Raw genomic sequence first — 18,003 nt, forward strand, 5'->3', positions numbered from 1 at the left:
ATTTCAGTTTTCCATTTTCCTCTCAAAACACAATGATGCCAAATGGCTTTAAAATACAACTGAAACAGTAACCCGGAAATTTAGGCAGTCCCGAGCTTGCAGCGCTCCCTAGTGTAGAAAACACCCTCCATAGGGTCATACCAAAGACTATATAATGTGAGAGGAAGCATATTGTTGTTAATTTACGTCGCACTAGAGCTGCACAATGGGCTATAGGCGACGGTCTGGGAAGCATCCCTGAGGATGATCCGAAGACATGCCATTACAATTTTAATCCTCTGCAGAGGGGATGGCACCCCCGCTTCAGTAGCCCGATGACCTGCGAACGAAATCGAGCACTTTACGGTAGCACAGTTTAACGAGGGCCAATACCACACACCCTTGGTCCCTACGCAGACTGATCCAAGTGGTCACCCACCCGCACACTGACCGCAGCCAGTGATGCTTGACTTCGGTGATCTGCTGGGAACCGTGTCTTGACGATCAGTCCACTGCGGGACTGAGGATTGTTGTTGTTGTTGTTAATTTGCGCCGCATTAGAGCTTCACAATGAGCTATTGGCGACGGTCTGGGAAACATCCCGGAGGATGATCCGAAGACATGCCATCACAAATTTTGATCCTTTGCTGAGGGGATGGCACCCCCGCTTCGGTAGCCCGACTACCTGAGCGATAACACGCGGGACTGAGGAAGAATATATAATCCACTAAAATATTCTTCGGTCATACTGCATGTTTTTCACACACTTGCGATCGTTGCATAGCGAAAATGAGAGCCAAATTGGTATAATAAATTTCACGCGGAAAACTCACTATCGGGTTTTCCAATTAGGAGTGCATGAACCACCTGCAGTGAGAATGTCCTCGTTGCAATATAAATATTTTTCTTTTTTTTTAAAAAAATATTTAGTTTACGGTCCTTTAAACGCGCAGAAATACGAAGTCAAAAGCGTTACTAATCCACCATCAACAACCGACCTCAACAACACCGAATATCAACAATACCGATAAAAATTTTTTATTTCTATAAATATTTTTTCGTTGTATAAACATATGATTGAAAGTTTCATTATTTTTAAGAAACAATTAATGGGAAACCATGAAGGAAATTTATAAATCAACTGTTCTTTTTAGGTATTGTCTTATTCTATCATTAATGTTTTCAGTTTTTAAATAATTTAGATATAAATATTTATTTACATAATTTTATCCTTCTGAATTCGTAATTATGAAGTTAATTTAAGAAAATCCCGGAAAGAAATAATTAAGTGCTTTATATTTACATTACTTACGCATTACTTTTAAAAACAAAAACATATTTGCAAAAAAAAAAATAATTATTTTTTTCCTCATTAAATCTGCTGTTTTAAACTTGAATTTGCATGAAGCATCGCAAACTATTATTAACTCATTGTATTTGTGTGTTTTTAAATTGTGATGGATGCTTAAAAACACTTGTCCTTTTATTTATTTATTTTTTTTGGTCCTATGGTATTTGTATATTGAAAATGTCTTGATTTTTCAATAAGATAATAATTCAAGATTAGGGTCTAGATTTCTGTATTTCCATGGCTTCCCTAAAAGTTAAGTACCAAAAATTCTACTTTTTTACCATAGTATGTCTTTAAAACCAAACCAATTTGTTTTTTTTTTTATGTGTTCAATAAATATTATATGTAATAAAAATTATAGTAGTTATTTAACTGCAATACCTTAGGTGATACTGACTGGTTTGGTAATTAGAACAAGGCTTACTTTTACTTGGAGGTGGCTGCCAATTTGTGTTCTTCAAGTATATCCACAGTTAGATTTTGTTTTCTTTCTAATAATAGCAAACTATTTTGATGCTAGTACTATACAAATATCTTCCAAATTATTGTAATTTTATCATTGAATTAGATATATGACTCCATGTGTAATCATTCCCCCCCCTTCATTTTATTGAATACTGTCATAGATTTTCATTGAATTCACTGGTGTGGAACATTTTTAAAATTTTTTTCAATTGCATAAATTAAATTTTTGAAAATATTTTTCCAAAAAAATTAAAACAGACACATAAAAATATTTTTCAAATGTTAGAAATCAGAGCTTCTATAAATATTTTCTAGTTTTTCATTTCTATCAATATTTCATAGGGTTATGATACCCTATGAAAATGTCGAAGTCTTTTGTTACATTTTTTATTTTTAACTGTACTGCTTGTACTATATTTATTTCTCTTCTTTATGTTCCTTTTAATGTATGTCATTCTTATAATATTTTAATAATTATAATATTTTAGGTTTTTTCTCGTTATTTACAATTTTGTGGCATTGGACTCAGAAATGCTGAGCTGTATGAAAGATCAGAACTGGAAAACAAAAGGAATCAAGTGAGTAAGTTTATTTCTCCTTTTTTAAAGATTTCTGTTCAAAGTAAAATCATCTAAATTTTCATATTAAATTTCTGTTGTTTTATTTTAAATTTTTAATATTCAAGCATGCACAATTTTGTTTATATTTTATAGAACTTAGACAAGTTAATTTTATTTCTACCATTTTTTTCCCTACATTTTAAATTTGTTGCAATTAACAGTTTTAAAAGATTTTTTTCTCACAGAAAGTTCCTTAAATTATTTAATTTTACTTTTTATATCTAAATCACTTTTTGAGTGCTTAAAGTTTATCTTTTCTCAGCAATTACGAAATTATCTAGCTTTAATCATTTTCAGGATAACTATTCAAGTACATGTAAGTAGATTTATGTAATTCATAGTTTCTAAAATAACTAAAAAAAGTTTATTCTGTAGATTAAATTCTATTTATCTAAATAATTTAGGAGCTTTTTAATATAATGTAAAAAAAACATAGTTTTAAACAGAACTAATTGTTTATTACTAGTATTTAAAATTTTAATAACTTACTGTTTGTGGAAACTTTTTTTGCTTTAATTCTGACTTTTAATGTGTTTAGATAATTTAATATCTATAGATGCGGAATGATGTGTTTCGGATTCTAGTAATATAATTATTAATTATAATCATATTACTTTATTTTAGTCAATATTTTACATAAAATTAATATTTGATTCTATAATCAGTCTTCAATCCATCTACATGCTGCTTCCAGACCTGTAAATTCAGCTTTCTGATATGAACCCAATTTGAAGATTACAATTGATAAAACAATCTGATTCAGAAACTTTATACTTCCAGGGGTCTGTCCAGGGCAAACTTACTACTGTTTAGCGGTACTGTCACAAATTCAACTTAAGGAAAAACGGTAGTTTCACAAAATACTTATAAAAGCAAGTTCTAAGATTCTCACCCCCTCCCCTGCTTCTTAAAATTTTCTTGTTGTACCCCCTTAAAAAGGATAAACCCCTGGTTAATTACGCATTTCAATTTGCTATGGAACTTTTCCCCATGGATTGTATATTACGTAAGAGAAGAATTCGCTTCCCACGTGGTTTGTAAGAGCGCTTTTCATCCCTATGGCGGGATCCCAAAACGCCATGGGAAAAAAGGAGCATCAGCTACTCCATTTCTTAATTGAAGTGGAAGAAAAGTGCCAATATCTTGCAAACCCTGTTTTCTTTGCAATCAATGGAGAGAGAAAAGGAGCTTTTCTGAGTAAAAGGAGCACTTCTACAAATAGGTAGCATGTGTTTGGTCAGTTAGTGCGGTGTGGTAAGCCTAACCCGTCATATACACTATATTTAAGCAAGCCTTTTTTTTAAAGAAATGAAATGACAAGGCTGCTCTTGCTGACTGTGCACCAACATAACGCTATCAATATTCAAATTGTCATTTTGATATACATCCAAAATATTTGTTAACTATCTCTTAATAAAACTTGAAAATGTTGCCATTCTGTATATATATTGTTGGTGGCTGAAAATTTTTATTAATATCAACTTTCACTTACTATCCTGAATTTTAAAATCGTCTATTATCATATCCTGTTATTTATAAAAAATCTTTGGCTAACTGATTTATCTGTAATTTTACCTATAAATTTTATCTATAAATTTTACATATGACTTTTCAGGTGTTGCTGGATCTGGCTAGAATGGTTTTTGAAGAACAAAGTACTATTGAACACATAGTGTATCGAATAATGACTCATACTCAATCGTTGCTGCAGTGTGAACGTTGTCAAGTACTTCTTGTTGATGAAACTACTAAGGTATTGTCTACTAAATTGTTTTTTTTTCTTTATTTGTTGAATAATTTTAATATTTAATTAATTTATTAAAGTAACAGCATCACATTTTTAAATTTGAAATGTTAAGTATGTTTTATTTTTCAGACATTTTCAAGAGTGTTTGACTTAGATATAAATGATATGACATCCGAAAATGCTGAGTCTAGAACTAGGTAATATTTTACTTAAGAAACTGTTTTAAGCTTTTAATTTGTCTTTCTTTTAACCAATTATATTATTTGAAATTAGAAAGCTGTCTTTATTTAATTAACAACAATCATGAAAATAAAGTGTCTGTGTGTCCCATGTCTTAATATTCATTTAATTTGCATAGTTAATGAATATTGAGGTGTGAGGTAAATGATAGGAAATTTTAATGTTTTACACTTGATGTTCATAATAATTTATTTAAACTCTATAAATTTTGAGAATCCATTCTTTATATTCAGTATCTAAAAATCTCTTAAGTTCCTGCCAGAGCTATACCATTTAGTATTTGTTGTTAAATACAAAAAAAAAGTTTGTTATTTTTGATCAAATGAGGCTTTTTTACATTTTGCATCAAGTAAATGACGAAATGTTTCTGTTCTAAGGTTGTTGTTTTTTCCAGTAATTTTTAATTTTACGTTTTAATATTATCATTAATTGTCTTTTCCTAATATTTTTTATTTTATTTTTTTAGCCCATTTGAAGGTCGTTTTCCTATAAATGTAGGAATCACAGGTTATGTTGCTACAACTGGAGAGGTAAATATTTCATATTTTTCAGTCATTGTGCACTTTTTGACTTGTAATTTTAAATTTAAACTTATTCACTAGATTTTTCTTTTTGTATAGACTCTCAATATTTCCAATGTTCATAAAGATGAAAGGTTTGATCCTGCTGTAAGTTGAACTCTTTTTAAATTCCATAAAATGTTATTGAAATATGTAGGAAAAAAAATAAGTAAACTGATAATATCCACCTTAAATATTTTTTTAAAATTTATTAAATCTAAAGAAAACTATATTATTTTAATAATTTTTTCAATTTGATTCTTTCATTTAATTATCTTTCTTTAATTTAATTTTCTTCTTCTTTTTAATTTAATTCAATTTTCTGTTGTAAGTATCTTTGTTTGTTGGATATTCTTTGTTTTTAATTTCTCATAAGGTAAATAGTTATTATTTACGATAATAACTATTTAGTTTAAAATATTGACGTAACTTTATATATTTTTCCAAATATAGTAATAAAATAACTAGGATGGTATGTTACATGAAGTCTGGTATTATAAAAAATTTCCAAGACACCATCAAAAGGCTAATTATTTCAAAATTGTGTATTTATAACAAGTTAAAAATTACTACGTTTTTGTTGTTATGACATAAAAAAAAACAGGAAATAAATTTTTCTGCTGTTAAAGTGTATGCAAAAGGGTTTAAATGAATTTTTTTTTATTTATTTCTGGTGTTAATACAGATAAGCAAAATATTAGCATAGCTTCTTTCTTATAATTTTAATCCCTTATTTTTCTAGAGCAATATCAGGGTGACTATGAACTAAATTATCTTCTTTGTAACAAAAGAAAAATTCTTCCTCTATTTTAAAAAATTTTGCTATTTAAAAGAAAGTGCTTTTTGTTGATCACATATGTATCATGCCTCCTTATTCCCCTTCTTGACAACTCACTATTAAAATCTAAGTTTACTGTTATCAATGAAGGCTAAAGATATTGCACTTCATTTCATTTTCTTCTCGCAAAAAGTTGTTCAAACATTTTTGTCATAGACATTTTTTCCTTTCATAAAGTAATGTAAATAGACCTTAGTAATTTAGTCTGCAACCTGTAGGCAAAAGTAGTCTTATTTTAGATATGTATTTTAAATTAAAATAAACGGAAAAAAAGAGTAAATATGTTTATTTTATTTTTATTACTGGTATTTTGAAATTAAATATGTGTACTTGCTTATGATGACAATTTCATCTGCCATTATGAATTGACATTTTAATGGTCTTCTACCATAATAAAAAAAAGTTATGCTATTTCTCAAATTTCATTTCAACTTTTATCAAAGTTTTGTAATTTAAGGCTGTATTTTTAACTTTTCATACATTAAATTGTTTATTCTCATTTTTTTATATTACTTATGTTCGATAATAATTTCCTTTTAAAGTCCATCTGTGCATAGATTTTTATCAGTAAATTTGATTGTTTAACGTTTTTTTTTAAATCCAAATCTAATCTAGAAACTTGAGTAATAATAAAAAAATTTAATTTTATAGCATTTTACCTAATATATAAATAATGTGTAACTCTGATAATTAGGAATTCATTTAGATAATATAAGCATTTATTTTTCTTTTGTTATTCCTTCTAATTATAAATATTAATAACTTTTTTTAAGGTTGATGATGATTGTAGTTTTTTCCACCATTCCATCTTGTGTATGCCGATTCGAAATGCTTCTTCAAAAATTATTGGTGTGAGTCAGTTAATTAACAAAATNTTGTTTTAATTGTTATTAAATTATTTTTTTATATTCATTATGTTTGATAATAATTTCATTTTAAAGTCCATCTGTACATAGATTCTTATCAGTAAATTTGATTGACGTTTTTTTAATCAGAATCTGAAACGATAGAAACTTGAGTAATAATAAAAAAAAGTAATTTCATAGCATTTTACCTAATATATAAATTATGTGTAACTCTGATAATTAGGAATTCATTTAGATAATATAAGCATTTATTTTTCTTTTGTTATTCCTTCTAATTATAAATATTAATAACTTTTTTTAAGGTTGATGATGATTGTAGTTTTTTCCACCATTCCATCTTGTGTATGCCGATTCGAAATGCTTCTTCAAAAATTATTGGTGTGAGTCAGTTGATTAACAAAATTAGTGGAGAACCTTTCAACAAAAATGATGAACATATTTTTGAGGTACATAAAATTACTTTTGTTGTTACAACTTTCTTTAAGAAAAAGAGTATCAGTTTATTTATGATTTATCCTTACCATAATATGAATTACTTAATCGTGACTTTAACAGTAATATTCTATACTCAGAATGATTGATTTCTAAACATGTAAGGTAAGGTTTGTCAAATGTCTTCTATTCTACCACTGGTGCTTTTTGGGTGTATCAATAAAAACTATTTTTTTTTTAAATTTAAGGTTGACAGAAATTTTCGCTAGGGTTACATGTGTGTAAAATTTTAAAAAAAAATTTAATGTGACCTTAACAATAATATTTTACAATCAGAAAGACTGATTTCAAAACATGCAAGATTTTGCCAAATGTCTTCAAATCTGACATATCTTCCAGACGTGTTATAATTGAAAGCAAGTTGATTAAATAGCAAGACTTGTTGACTAAAACATGTCTAACACTGCTGCTTTAAAGAGTGCACCAATAAAAACTTTTATTTTTTTAATTTTAAAATTGACAAAAGTTTTCACTGGTCACATGCACACCAAATGTTTTAAGCAAATTGAAAAATATTTAAGTCATGAATATAAATTTTATTTATTTCAATGCTGTTCTATAATCCTGTTGATTTAACGATTGTTTTTGCCCAGTACAAATGTCTAATTGGCTTTTTAAAAAAATTAAATTAACTGTAACAATAGTATTATATAGTTAAACAACTAAACTGTATTATTTGATTATAAATATACTGAAATAATTTATACTTTATGATCCAATTAGGCATTTGCTATTTTCTGTGGAATGGGATTGCAAAATACACAGATGTATGAGAAAGCAATTAAAGCAATGGCAAAAACAAAAGTGACTCTTGAAGTTTTATCTTACCATGCTACTGCTCCACTTGATGAAGCTAAACAACTAAGTGTAAGAATAAACTTTTTTTAAAAAAAAACAACTTTTTTTTAGTATTTGTTGAAATGTAAGAAGTTTTTTTCTAATGGATTATTACTTAAAAAAAATTGTTAAGTAATAACCAAGGGAAAATATTTTTCTATTAAATTTCATTTTTAAAATACATATTTTTTAATTTTTTTTAGCTTGTGAAAATAGAATATTTAATATGATACTCAAATAATGTTTAATTTTATGATCAAATTTTCATCCAGTTAAATTTTCAAGTCTGTAAAAGCCCATCTTATATTTGCTAACTAATTCTGCATGTTAGAAGTGAAGGACATAATCTCCATTTGTTTCTAAAATATAGTTGATACCATGTCCATGATGTAGATTTTTCACTCTTGTGCTATAAAACACGATGCCACGTTATAATAAGTTTTAAAGTTAAGTAGTTTGAAAAAACATTATGTCCTATTTCCTTTTGAAGTAAAAGATACTAAAATCTGCTCTCCTTGATACTTACGTTTTTGTGACATAGTGTCTTTTAACTCTAGCTTACAGAATTAATTTTTAATGTTTGTATTTTAATATTTAATTGTATAAAATGTTTGTTACTGCAACAGTAATATTTGTTTTACTTTATACTTTTTACCTTTGTTAATTATTCAAGCCTTATTTTTCAAAAATGAATAAATAAATAAAAGCAAACACTGGGAAAAAAATTAATAACTGTTAATAAAAGTAAACTGTTAAATTATTTATTTGTTATTTTATCCTTATCTCATATCCTATTGCTTTATTTTTCTCCATGATTGTAATACTTATTGCACTAAAAAATTGGTTAATGATTCAATAGTCAATCTGATTCAAAATTCAATATAGAATGAGAATTTGATTTTTTTTAAATAGTTAAATTATACTATGATTAAGCGTTTTCAAAACTGAATAAACTCTATAGCTTATTCTTAAATGATTGAATAGTTTCAAATATCGAATTTTTGAATAGTTTCAAATATCGAATTTTTAAGGTGTTTCAAAACTGATTAGGTATAAAAAAAACTGTATATTATTTTTAAATAGTTAAATCTTTTAAAATTGTAAATTACTTTAATTAAGTTCTTTCAAAACTGAATAAGATTGGTATAAAAACTACACAGTTGGAACTTAAAGGATGAAATTATTACAAACAGTTAAATAATTCAATAATTGAGGTGTTTCAAAACTGTATTAGGGTAAAATCCTATATAGTAGAACTGTATATAAGAAGGAAACTTCATAGACTTGTTCTTAAATAATTTGGTTCTGAATAGTCTTTTATTTCTTTGGTTGCATGCTGTCAAATTTTACTGCAGTTTTCCTGAGAATAGGCAAAAAATTTTCTTAAAAATTAATTTTAAAATGAAAATTTATTTTAAGTTCAATCATATTTTGAAATCAGTTGGTGCATTTATTACTTGTGATGTAATGCAAATACAATTTGCTTTTTTCTTTTCTAGAAATCCCTAATTCCTTCAACTCATGTTTTCAAACTGCAAGATCTGAAGTTCAATGATTTCAGCTTAGATGATCCAGATATGCTGAAAGCTTGTCTCAGGATGTTTATGGATTTGGATTTGATTGAAAGATTTCACATAAAATATGACGTAATGTTTATCTTAAATTTTGTTTTAACTAAACCATCCTAGATCAAAATTATTTTACTCTGCTTTTATTTATATTTTACAGTCTCTTGTTATGAATATATTGTAAAGGGTTTTCAGATTTGTTAAGGTATTTGCTGGGGGAATGCAGGAAAAAAATAATAGTCTTGTAATTTTTGTTGTTCATTATTTTATCCTTTTGTAAAAAGCTCTTTATTATTTTTCAGAGTAAAGTAAAAGCATTTTTAGATGAAAATGTATACTAAGTAATTAATAAAAAATTGCCGAACTATAAATTAAATTAAAACAAAAGCTAAGTTTATGAAAAAGAAAATTGCCTGGGATTACATATTCAGTTATAATGAATATTTATGTAAATTCATTCTTTCCTTAAAATTTTTTTATTTCCTTCTAGAATTAATTTATAGACGTTATATTTGACTCTCGAAGTGGTATTTAATCCTTCACACAGGGGAAAAAGTTCGCCATTGCCTTGTTATTGAATAATGTAGGAAAACCTTTTTTTAAATTTTTTTTTGATGCAGCAAGTAACTTGATTAAAGTTATGGTAAAAGCAGGACTAATGCTTTGTGGGTTAAATATATGTCTCATTTAAACTTTATGCAAATTTGTTTAATTATTTGTTTTTATTATAAATCATAGTGAAAGTATTTGATATAGTGTAAAATTCTGCTGCAAACCCAAACGTTTCTTTTGAAATCGTCATAGAGATGCTGCAGACGATAATGTTTCAGTATGTGGTGATTGGAAATAATCATACTTATTCAAAGAGGTTTAGGCATTTCTAGATTTATTAAGAAATGAAGATAACAAGTAGACTTAACTATTATTTACTAAACAAATAACTAATAATAACTTAAACTACTTGGAGATCAGGGATCAATTTTTTTCTCAGCCACACACTTTTGATTTATCAAATTTATTTAATTTAATTTAATGTTTTTAGGAGTTTTTCAAATTCAAATGTTTAAAATTCATGGTTGAAATATACTGATATTATTTTATTTTAAACTAGGTCTTATGTAGGTGGCTCTTAAGTGTGAGGAAGAACTATAGACAAGTTACTTACCATAACTGGAGACACGCATTTAATGTCAGTCAGATGATGTTTGCTGTTTTAACTGTAAGTGCCAAAAACAATTTTTTAAAAGCAAGTGCATTAAGTGCAGTGTGCAGAAGTTTTAATCCTAAAAGTTTCAGCCTTAAATATGCTTACTAAGTAGTACAGACGCTATTTGAAATTAACAAATTGGTCCCAAAAATGATCTTTCTTTGAATAAACAGCTGACTTATTGTACTGCTCTTCTAAATAAAATCAGCAGCAATCTAGAAAATATTGTCCTAATAGTTTAATGAGTAGAGAGGTTTGCGCCCCTTAATGTTAATATTTTTGTGTATTTCGCCATCTCAACTAAAGTTTTCATTTTTTAAGAACCATTCAACCTATTCTCTTCAAATTATTATCTTCTTAATTATCTCTTATAATTGTCATATAATAATATGTAAATTGAAATAGTATAAAAATTTTTTTTACATAACAATTCAAACATTTCTCGATGGTTAGGAAATTAAATTATCAGAAATAATAAATAGTTATAAAATTTTTTTTTGTTGCTAGAATTATTTTTAAACAATTTGTATGGCTAATTTTTAGTTCACTTATAGTTTCACAATAGTATGCATAAAATTTATAATTCTTTTAAGGAGTGCAAAAAATTAAGTTAAGCTACCTAAACTTACAACCACTACTCTGCTTGAAGTATTGAGACCTTATTTTCCATATTTTGCTTACCTTTTATATTTTGTGGGTTTAAAATCCAAATCCATCAGAAAAAAAAGGGTGCGTTTATTTAAATATTGTTAAGTTTTTGTATCTGATTTTGTAACTAAAAATATTGTCATCGCAAAATATTTACCATATCTAAAATAAACTCCTGAAACTATTAAGATCTTGGAATGTGAAAATCTGGTCACAAATCAAAATTTTATTGGGTCTTCCTTTTTTTTTATATATATTTATTTTGTGTATGGATTTTAATGAACACACATCTTTGTAATGCAAATAATTTGTACACATTGAAATGAATGTGCATATAGCCTGTTTTCTGGTGCAATATATTTTCAATTAAAAAGAACCGCATATCTATATCCACCCACATTTTCGCATACATTGTCTTAAAAAAAAAAAAAAAGAATTATTTTTTAACTAACTTAATAACTTAGCTAAATCAATTTGAGTTTTGAGTTTTTAAATTAGAAGATATTTTATAAACAATTAATTTACTAATCTCGATTTTTCTATCGTTTGAATGATTTCCTGTGTTTATTTATTTATTTTGTCAAACATAGGCTCAAAAGCATTCAAATGTGTTTAATTAATATTGTGAAAAGTAATTGTAATAATTTTCATAAGACAAAAATCTTTTTTGTTTCCTTTTTTTTTTATCTAAAATACTTAACTTTTAACTAAACGGAGTCAAATTAGCAAATTGTTTTCAGTTCCAATTCCTGCAACAAAAAAAATTTGACTTGAGATTCCTCAGCCCTGAAACAAATTCAACATATTAGAGAACAAACAACTTTGTCTTGCTAAATCAGAACTGTACTTTTAAAATTAAAAAAAAATGCTATCTAGTTTTTTATGAGAGCTATTTTAATTTTCCAGTTTTGGAAGATATGCAGAAAAACATGAAGAATGTAATAATACAACTTAGCTTTATTTCTTTTTGAGTAAAATAGAAAAATGATTTTAACTACTAAAATATATTAAAAACAGTAAATCTAGCTGCACCCTAATCTATTTCTTTTTAATGTTTATTAGTTGTGTTAGTAAAAGATATATCACTGCCTTCCGCAGTAAATTAATCATGGAGCAATTTCATTGCACTTATTGCATTAATTGTTTGTCCTCATTTATCAGGTTATCTATGACCCTTGTTATTATTATGCGTTGTCTGTAGCTATAAACATATCCAAAACTAAAAACATATAACTTTAAAGGTAACAAAGATTTAACAGGATGAAAGTATAAAAAGTTGATTATGCTTATTTTAAATTTCAGATTACTAAACTGTGGCATGTGTTTGGAGAAGTTGAAACTCTGGCTCTTTTAATAGCATGCTTATGTCATGATTTAGATCACAGAGGGACAAATAACTCTTTTCAAATCAAGTATGTCTTCTCAATTTATATGAATTCATAGATTTCAAAAAATGTCTTTCATTTTCATTTCCTAATAATTTATTTATGTCACTCATTACATTTTCCTAATTTTATCCTTTTTCTTCTTACTTTCAAATCAAAGAAAATTATTTTAACGCCAACCAATTATTTGAATTGTTTTCATACATTAAGAGGACGCTATACCATGGCAGAAACCCTTCATGGCAAATTCTCTTTCCCCTCCATTGGTAATTTAAAAACTTACATTTAGAGAAAAGTGATTGCAGACTTACTAAGAGTAAGCTATGAAGTTTCTAACTCTGAAAAAGATAATTCTAAATATTGAAATGCAAACAAATTATGAGTGGATTACTTAGGGTTTTGTTTGGGAAAGTTCTCAAATTATTTGTTGGCATTGTGATATTTTAAAAAAAAACTATTTTTTCAACATTTGAAGTTTCATGGCTTATTCTAGGTATGTCTGAACTCTCTAAACTTTAAATTTTAATACAACAATTGAGATAAAACAGAATTTGCAATGAAAGTTTCTCCCATGATATAGCGACCTCTTAACTAGGACTATATAATATTACTGTGCAAATTTCAGTTTTTTAAGTAGTAAATAAATAAATATATTTTATTGTCTACAAAATGTTCCTTTATGTATGCTTGTGAAAATTTATTATGTAATTAAATATATGGTACATTTAAATTTTATTTGAAAGAAAAATTCTCAGAAAAACTTATTTAATTTTTTTTTAAGTATAAATTTCATTTATTTTTATCATTAGAAAAAGTTTCTAGTTGTAAAATCATTGCTAGTTATTCTTCAACTTAACACCCTGTAAACTGAATCATTATATTATTCTTATAAGTGATAAAAAAATTTAATGTTAGCTATTTTTTTATTAAAATCGAGCAAATTTCTTTATATGCTTGCTTTTAAAGACCTCAATATTTATTTAGCACTTAAAAATACTTTTATTTTTCTTTTAAAGGAAAGAATTTTACTTTATGTTAAATTTCTAAATAACTAAAAGTAACCAAACATTTGTATCATTGAAAATATTGTGCATATTTTATTATTTTATGTTATAGATCATGTTCACCACTTGCACAGCTATATTCTACCTCAACTATGGAGCACCATCATTTTGACCAATGTATTATGATTTTGAACAGTGAGGTAAAGAATTCCCTTTTACATGATATTAATTTGTAGACAATAGAGAGATGCATTGTACACAATAAAGCATAAAATTTTAAGAAAGGATAAATAACAGTAATTAGTTAAACTTTTTTTTCTTTCTTCTTTTATCTTCTGTAAACATTAATGAAAGGCATATGATTTATGGTTTAATTGATGACATATGATTTATAAAATGCATAAAGCATGAATTTCATAAACCAAAAAAGATAAAATCAAAACAAAAAGAATAAGTTCATAAAGTTTAATTAGATTTAATATTTTCATTCAAAATTTAATTTAAGAGCATAACTACAACAGGAATTTACTTTGTTTTAAACAAAATTCAATGGGGTGATAAGTGTTGTACTGAAATATAAAATTTCAGGAAAGTTTGCATAAAGAACAAAAAAAAAAGTACAAAGCAGCAATTGTTTGAGTGCCATCATCAATGCTTGTTTATTGTACCAATTCTCTTGTTGGTACTTCATTATAGTTAGAGAGCTCTGCCCTGTTCTTGCTTCACTTACTATTCCATTTTCTATCAAATCATTTTTATTTATTGATGTTTTAAAACAGATTGTTGCACCAAAATTAAAAGTTTGAAATTTTTTTACTGTATCAATACATATTTAGATTCAGAGATTAAATTCCTGATTGTATTGGAATAAAATTTTAATTTAATCATTTTGCTCCTTGAGCTCTGCAACTTTCTACAAATTTGTATTTTAAATTCCTATTTAATTTTAGTTTGATATAAAGCTCCTTAAATATTTTTCACCTAAGAAATTATTTAGCAATAATGTAAAACATTAATCCTTAATATTTATTTGCATTTTCAAATAGTTATTTTATATTCATTATTGTAATTGTATATGTTTACTGAATATTTATACGCAAAATTTATTTAAAAAAATGTAAATGTAATTTATTTACTGTTTAATAATTATTAAAACATCACTATACATATATTATTATAAAATCTATAATAGTAGAAAATTTTACTATGAAATAATGATAAATAATATTACTAGTTAATACATTCATTACTTTTAATAAAACTATGATGATGCTGTCCAATGATATTCAGATCTTTGTTTATTAATTGTATCCTGTTTAATGAAAATTCACGAAGCTGTAAGTAGACAATTGTCATTTTATGCTGTATATAGATACCTAAAAGGCTGTCTTCTTGCTATGTGAATTTTCTACATTGTTACCTTAATGCTTTCAAAATTATTTTTTTTCTTAAGGTTGTTTTCTAATATCAAAGTATAAGTAAAGTATAAGCAAAGTATCTTCATATTTACTGCCTGAAATATAATAAAATTGGATTTCAAATGTTGTACACCATGCAAAGTGTTGGAATACAATTATTTAGTGTCAAATCTGACATGCACTGTTTTTATATAAGTCGTCATTCAAAATGCCATATTTTTGAGTCTACATTTTTTACACACAAAATAAAAATTTATTAAAATATCATATTATGAATTATTAATATGAGAAAAGGAAATGTGTCCTTAACATTTAAGGACTAGTCTTTTGTCTAATCGAATTTCTTTGCTATCTTGGAACTGGTCCTTTAGGTGTTAAAATCTTTTTATAAAGAGCAAAATGTTTGCAGAATTTATTATTTAAAGCATGTTTATGATTTTTCTTTTTTGCAAGAAGAAGAGAAGAATCCAAACAAACAAAATTATAGGTTGTTATTTTCTATTATTTTGTACATATCAGAGCTAAAAGAGCTTATCATATGAGCTCTTTGTTCTGCATATTTTCTCTGCAATGTGTGGTATAAAAAATTTAATCTTATTAATGCATGTAAATAAAAATAATTTTACATATTTATAATTTAAGCATTTTTATTTTGTTCAGGGAAATCAAATTCTTAGTCATTTATCACCTGATGAATATTCATACATTGTTCATGTGCTTGAAGACGCAATTTTAGCCACAGATCTAGCTGTTTATTTCAGGTATTCAATTATCTATTAATTATTTTTGCACTCTTAAATTTTCTTTTTTTTTTTGTTCAATCAGCTTTATTGTGTCACACATTTAATGATTCTCTTTATTTCATTTTTTTTTAATTGGTGAGAATTTAGCTTTGTAATGAACTTTCTTTTCTAAAACTATTTCTGTCAATTACTCTATAAAAATTGCACTTTGCGTGCAGCTTATGATTCATGACTTATTGTATGTAAATATCTTTGTAGGTATTATATTTCCAGCTGAAAAAGTTCTAAATAAGTTTCTTTTTCCTATTATACTGGGCTTGGAAAGAATTTTGATATATTATATAGATTGTAAGAAAATCTATTAAGCAATCTTTTTCTTTGTATCAGGCTGTTTAAAAATGAATTAATCTGAGATTTTTTTGTTTGATTTTTTTGATTTCTAGATCAAAACGAAATGAAAAATTCATTGGAGGAAATAAGTGAAAAAACTTTTAAAAATATTGTCTGGCAGACTAGTGACAGATTACATCAATGGCAAAATGCATTATTTTTTTAGAGGTTTTTTTTATGACTTTAATTTATGCCACTGTGACAAGGTTTATTGTTTCACTTTTATAACATTCATTAAAATCTCTGAGTGTTGATTAAATGACTTCGTACTTTTTGTTAGGTTAAATTTCAGTGTAAAGTATCATTTTAGTTTCAGAATCAATGCTGAAATCAGTTTTACTGATCGAATTTTTATGTATTTCAGGCGGCGTGGAATATTTTTTAAGTTGGTAGAAACTGGTAACTATACCTGGAAAAGGGAAGACAACCGTGAATTACTTAGGTAAGAAAGTTTTTAAAATAATATTTTTTTGATTCATGAATATTTTTATGTACAGTACACAGAAAAATAAATGGACCACCCTAAATGACTTTTGATCTAATGATCGGAACTTCAAATTTAAGAACTTAATCTTACTCGATCCTCAAATATAAAGTGATGAAATTGGAAAAACTTACTTTCTCAAAATAATAATACCATTTTTCTTAGGATCTCGATTAGTGACACCCCAAATATAGTGGGTAGCCGCCATCGGGGAAATATGGTAACAATTAAGTCAGAAGACGATCCAAAGTTTGAACACCTTAATTTTACTTTTGACGCATTTCACCATAACTCAAGAACTTTTTAAGTGAGTTGAAAAATTTTTGCGCATAATCATAAAATTAGTTTATCTAAAGATAATGCCATGCAAAAAATGACTTTTAGTAAATATTTATTATTTGTAATATTTTATTTAATAATAGTCATAAAAGTTTGAATTGTAAGGTATACTGATTTTTTACATCATTTTAAAGAATGTAATTTTACATGGCAAAATACGAGATTTAAGCGAAATCCGTGGAATAGCTCCTGAGAAACCTAATTTTAAAAATATGACTTTTTCAAAATTCAATTTCTCAAGAACTATTCAACCGATGTTGCTCAAATTTTGTAATTTGCCAATTAAAGTTGTATTCTTTAAAATAATGTAAAAAAATTTAGCTCTTACTATTAAAAATTTACTGAAAGTAAAACGAGAGTAGAACTATCTTTGAGAAAATAAATGTTATAATTATGTGCAAAAAAATTTCACTTCGCTTCAAAAAGTTTGAGATATGGCAAAAAACAAAAATTATATTAACATTAAGGGGTCCAAACTTTGGACCGCTCTCTTAGACAAACTATTGGGACCCTATTTTCAACTTTTATATTTCTTATGCTCTAAACATTTCATGTAGATAAAAATTATAAAATGAAGTTATATGTCAATTTAAGCCGAGCCCTTAAACCTAAAATTCCTCACCTTTAAGAGCCACTAGCTGATTTATTTTTTTGAAATTTTATGTATACAAAATTCAAAAAAAAAAAATAGTAAGTTGTTTATTTTTTCAATGAAATTAATAAAGAAATCAATAATAAAGGCAAAAAAAAGAAAAACTGGGGTTCTAAGTTATTCATTCTTGAGGGGCACCACATAAGCAAAGTATTAAAAGGCCACTTTAA

At 26.4% G+C, this 18,003-nt stretch overlaps 1 protein-coding gene across 1 annotated transcript in view; it reads left to right on the forward strand.

Moving 5' to 3' along the window:
* Window positions 1–18,003, forward strand: part of LOC107456264 (dual 3',5'-cyclic-AMP and -GMP phosphodiesterase 11) — a 237,781-nt gene that overhangs the window by 207,727 nt on the left and 12,051 nt on the right. Inside the window, exons 6-18 of the mRNA XM_071183878.1 lie at window positions 2,284–2,373; window positions 4,031–4,168; window positions 4,292–4,359; window positions 4,869–4,932; window positions 5,023–5,070; window positions 6,969–7,112; window positions 7,882–8,025; window positions 9,495–9,641; window positions 10,675–10,782; window positions 12,721–12,830; window positions 13,920–14,007; window positions 15,886–15,986; window positions 16,723–16,800. Coding sequence (XP_071039979.1) covers window positions 2,284–2,373; window positions 4,031–4,168; window positions 4,292–4,359; window positions 4,869–4,932; window positions 5,023–5,070; window positions 6,969–7,112; window positions 7,882–8,025; window positions 9,495–9,641; window positions 10,675–10,782; window positions 12,721–12,830; window positions 13,920–14,007; window positions 15,886–15,986; window positions 16,723–16,800 — 1,328 coding nt within the window. The remainder of the gene's footprint in view (window positions 1–2,283; window positions 2,374–4,030; window positions 4,169–4,291; window positions 4,360–4,868; window positions 4,933–5,022; window positions 5,071–6,968; window positions 7,113–7,881; window positions 8,026–9,494; window positions 9,642–10,674; window positions 10,783–12,720; window positions 12,831–13,919; window positions 14,008–15,885; window positions 15,987–16,722; window positions 16,801–18,003) is intronic.

Source organism: Parasteatoda tepidariorum, chromosome 8 (assembly GCF_043381705.1).
Source record: "Parasteatoda tepidariorum isolate YZ-2023 chromosome 8, CAS_Ptep_4.0, whole genome shotgun sequence".
Lineage (NCBI taxonomy): Eukaryota > Metazoa > Arthropoda > Arachnida > Araneae > Theridiidae > Parasteatoda > Parasteatoda tepidariorum.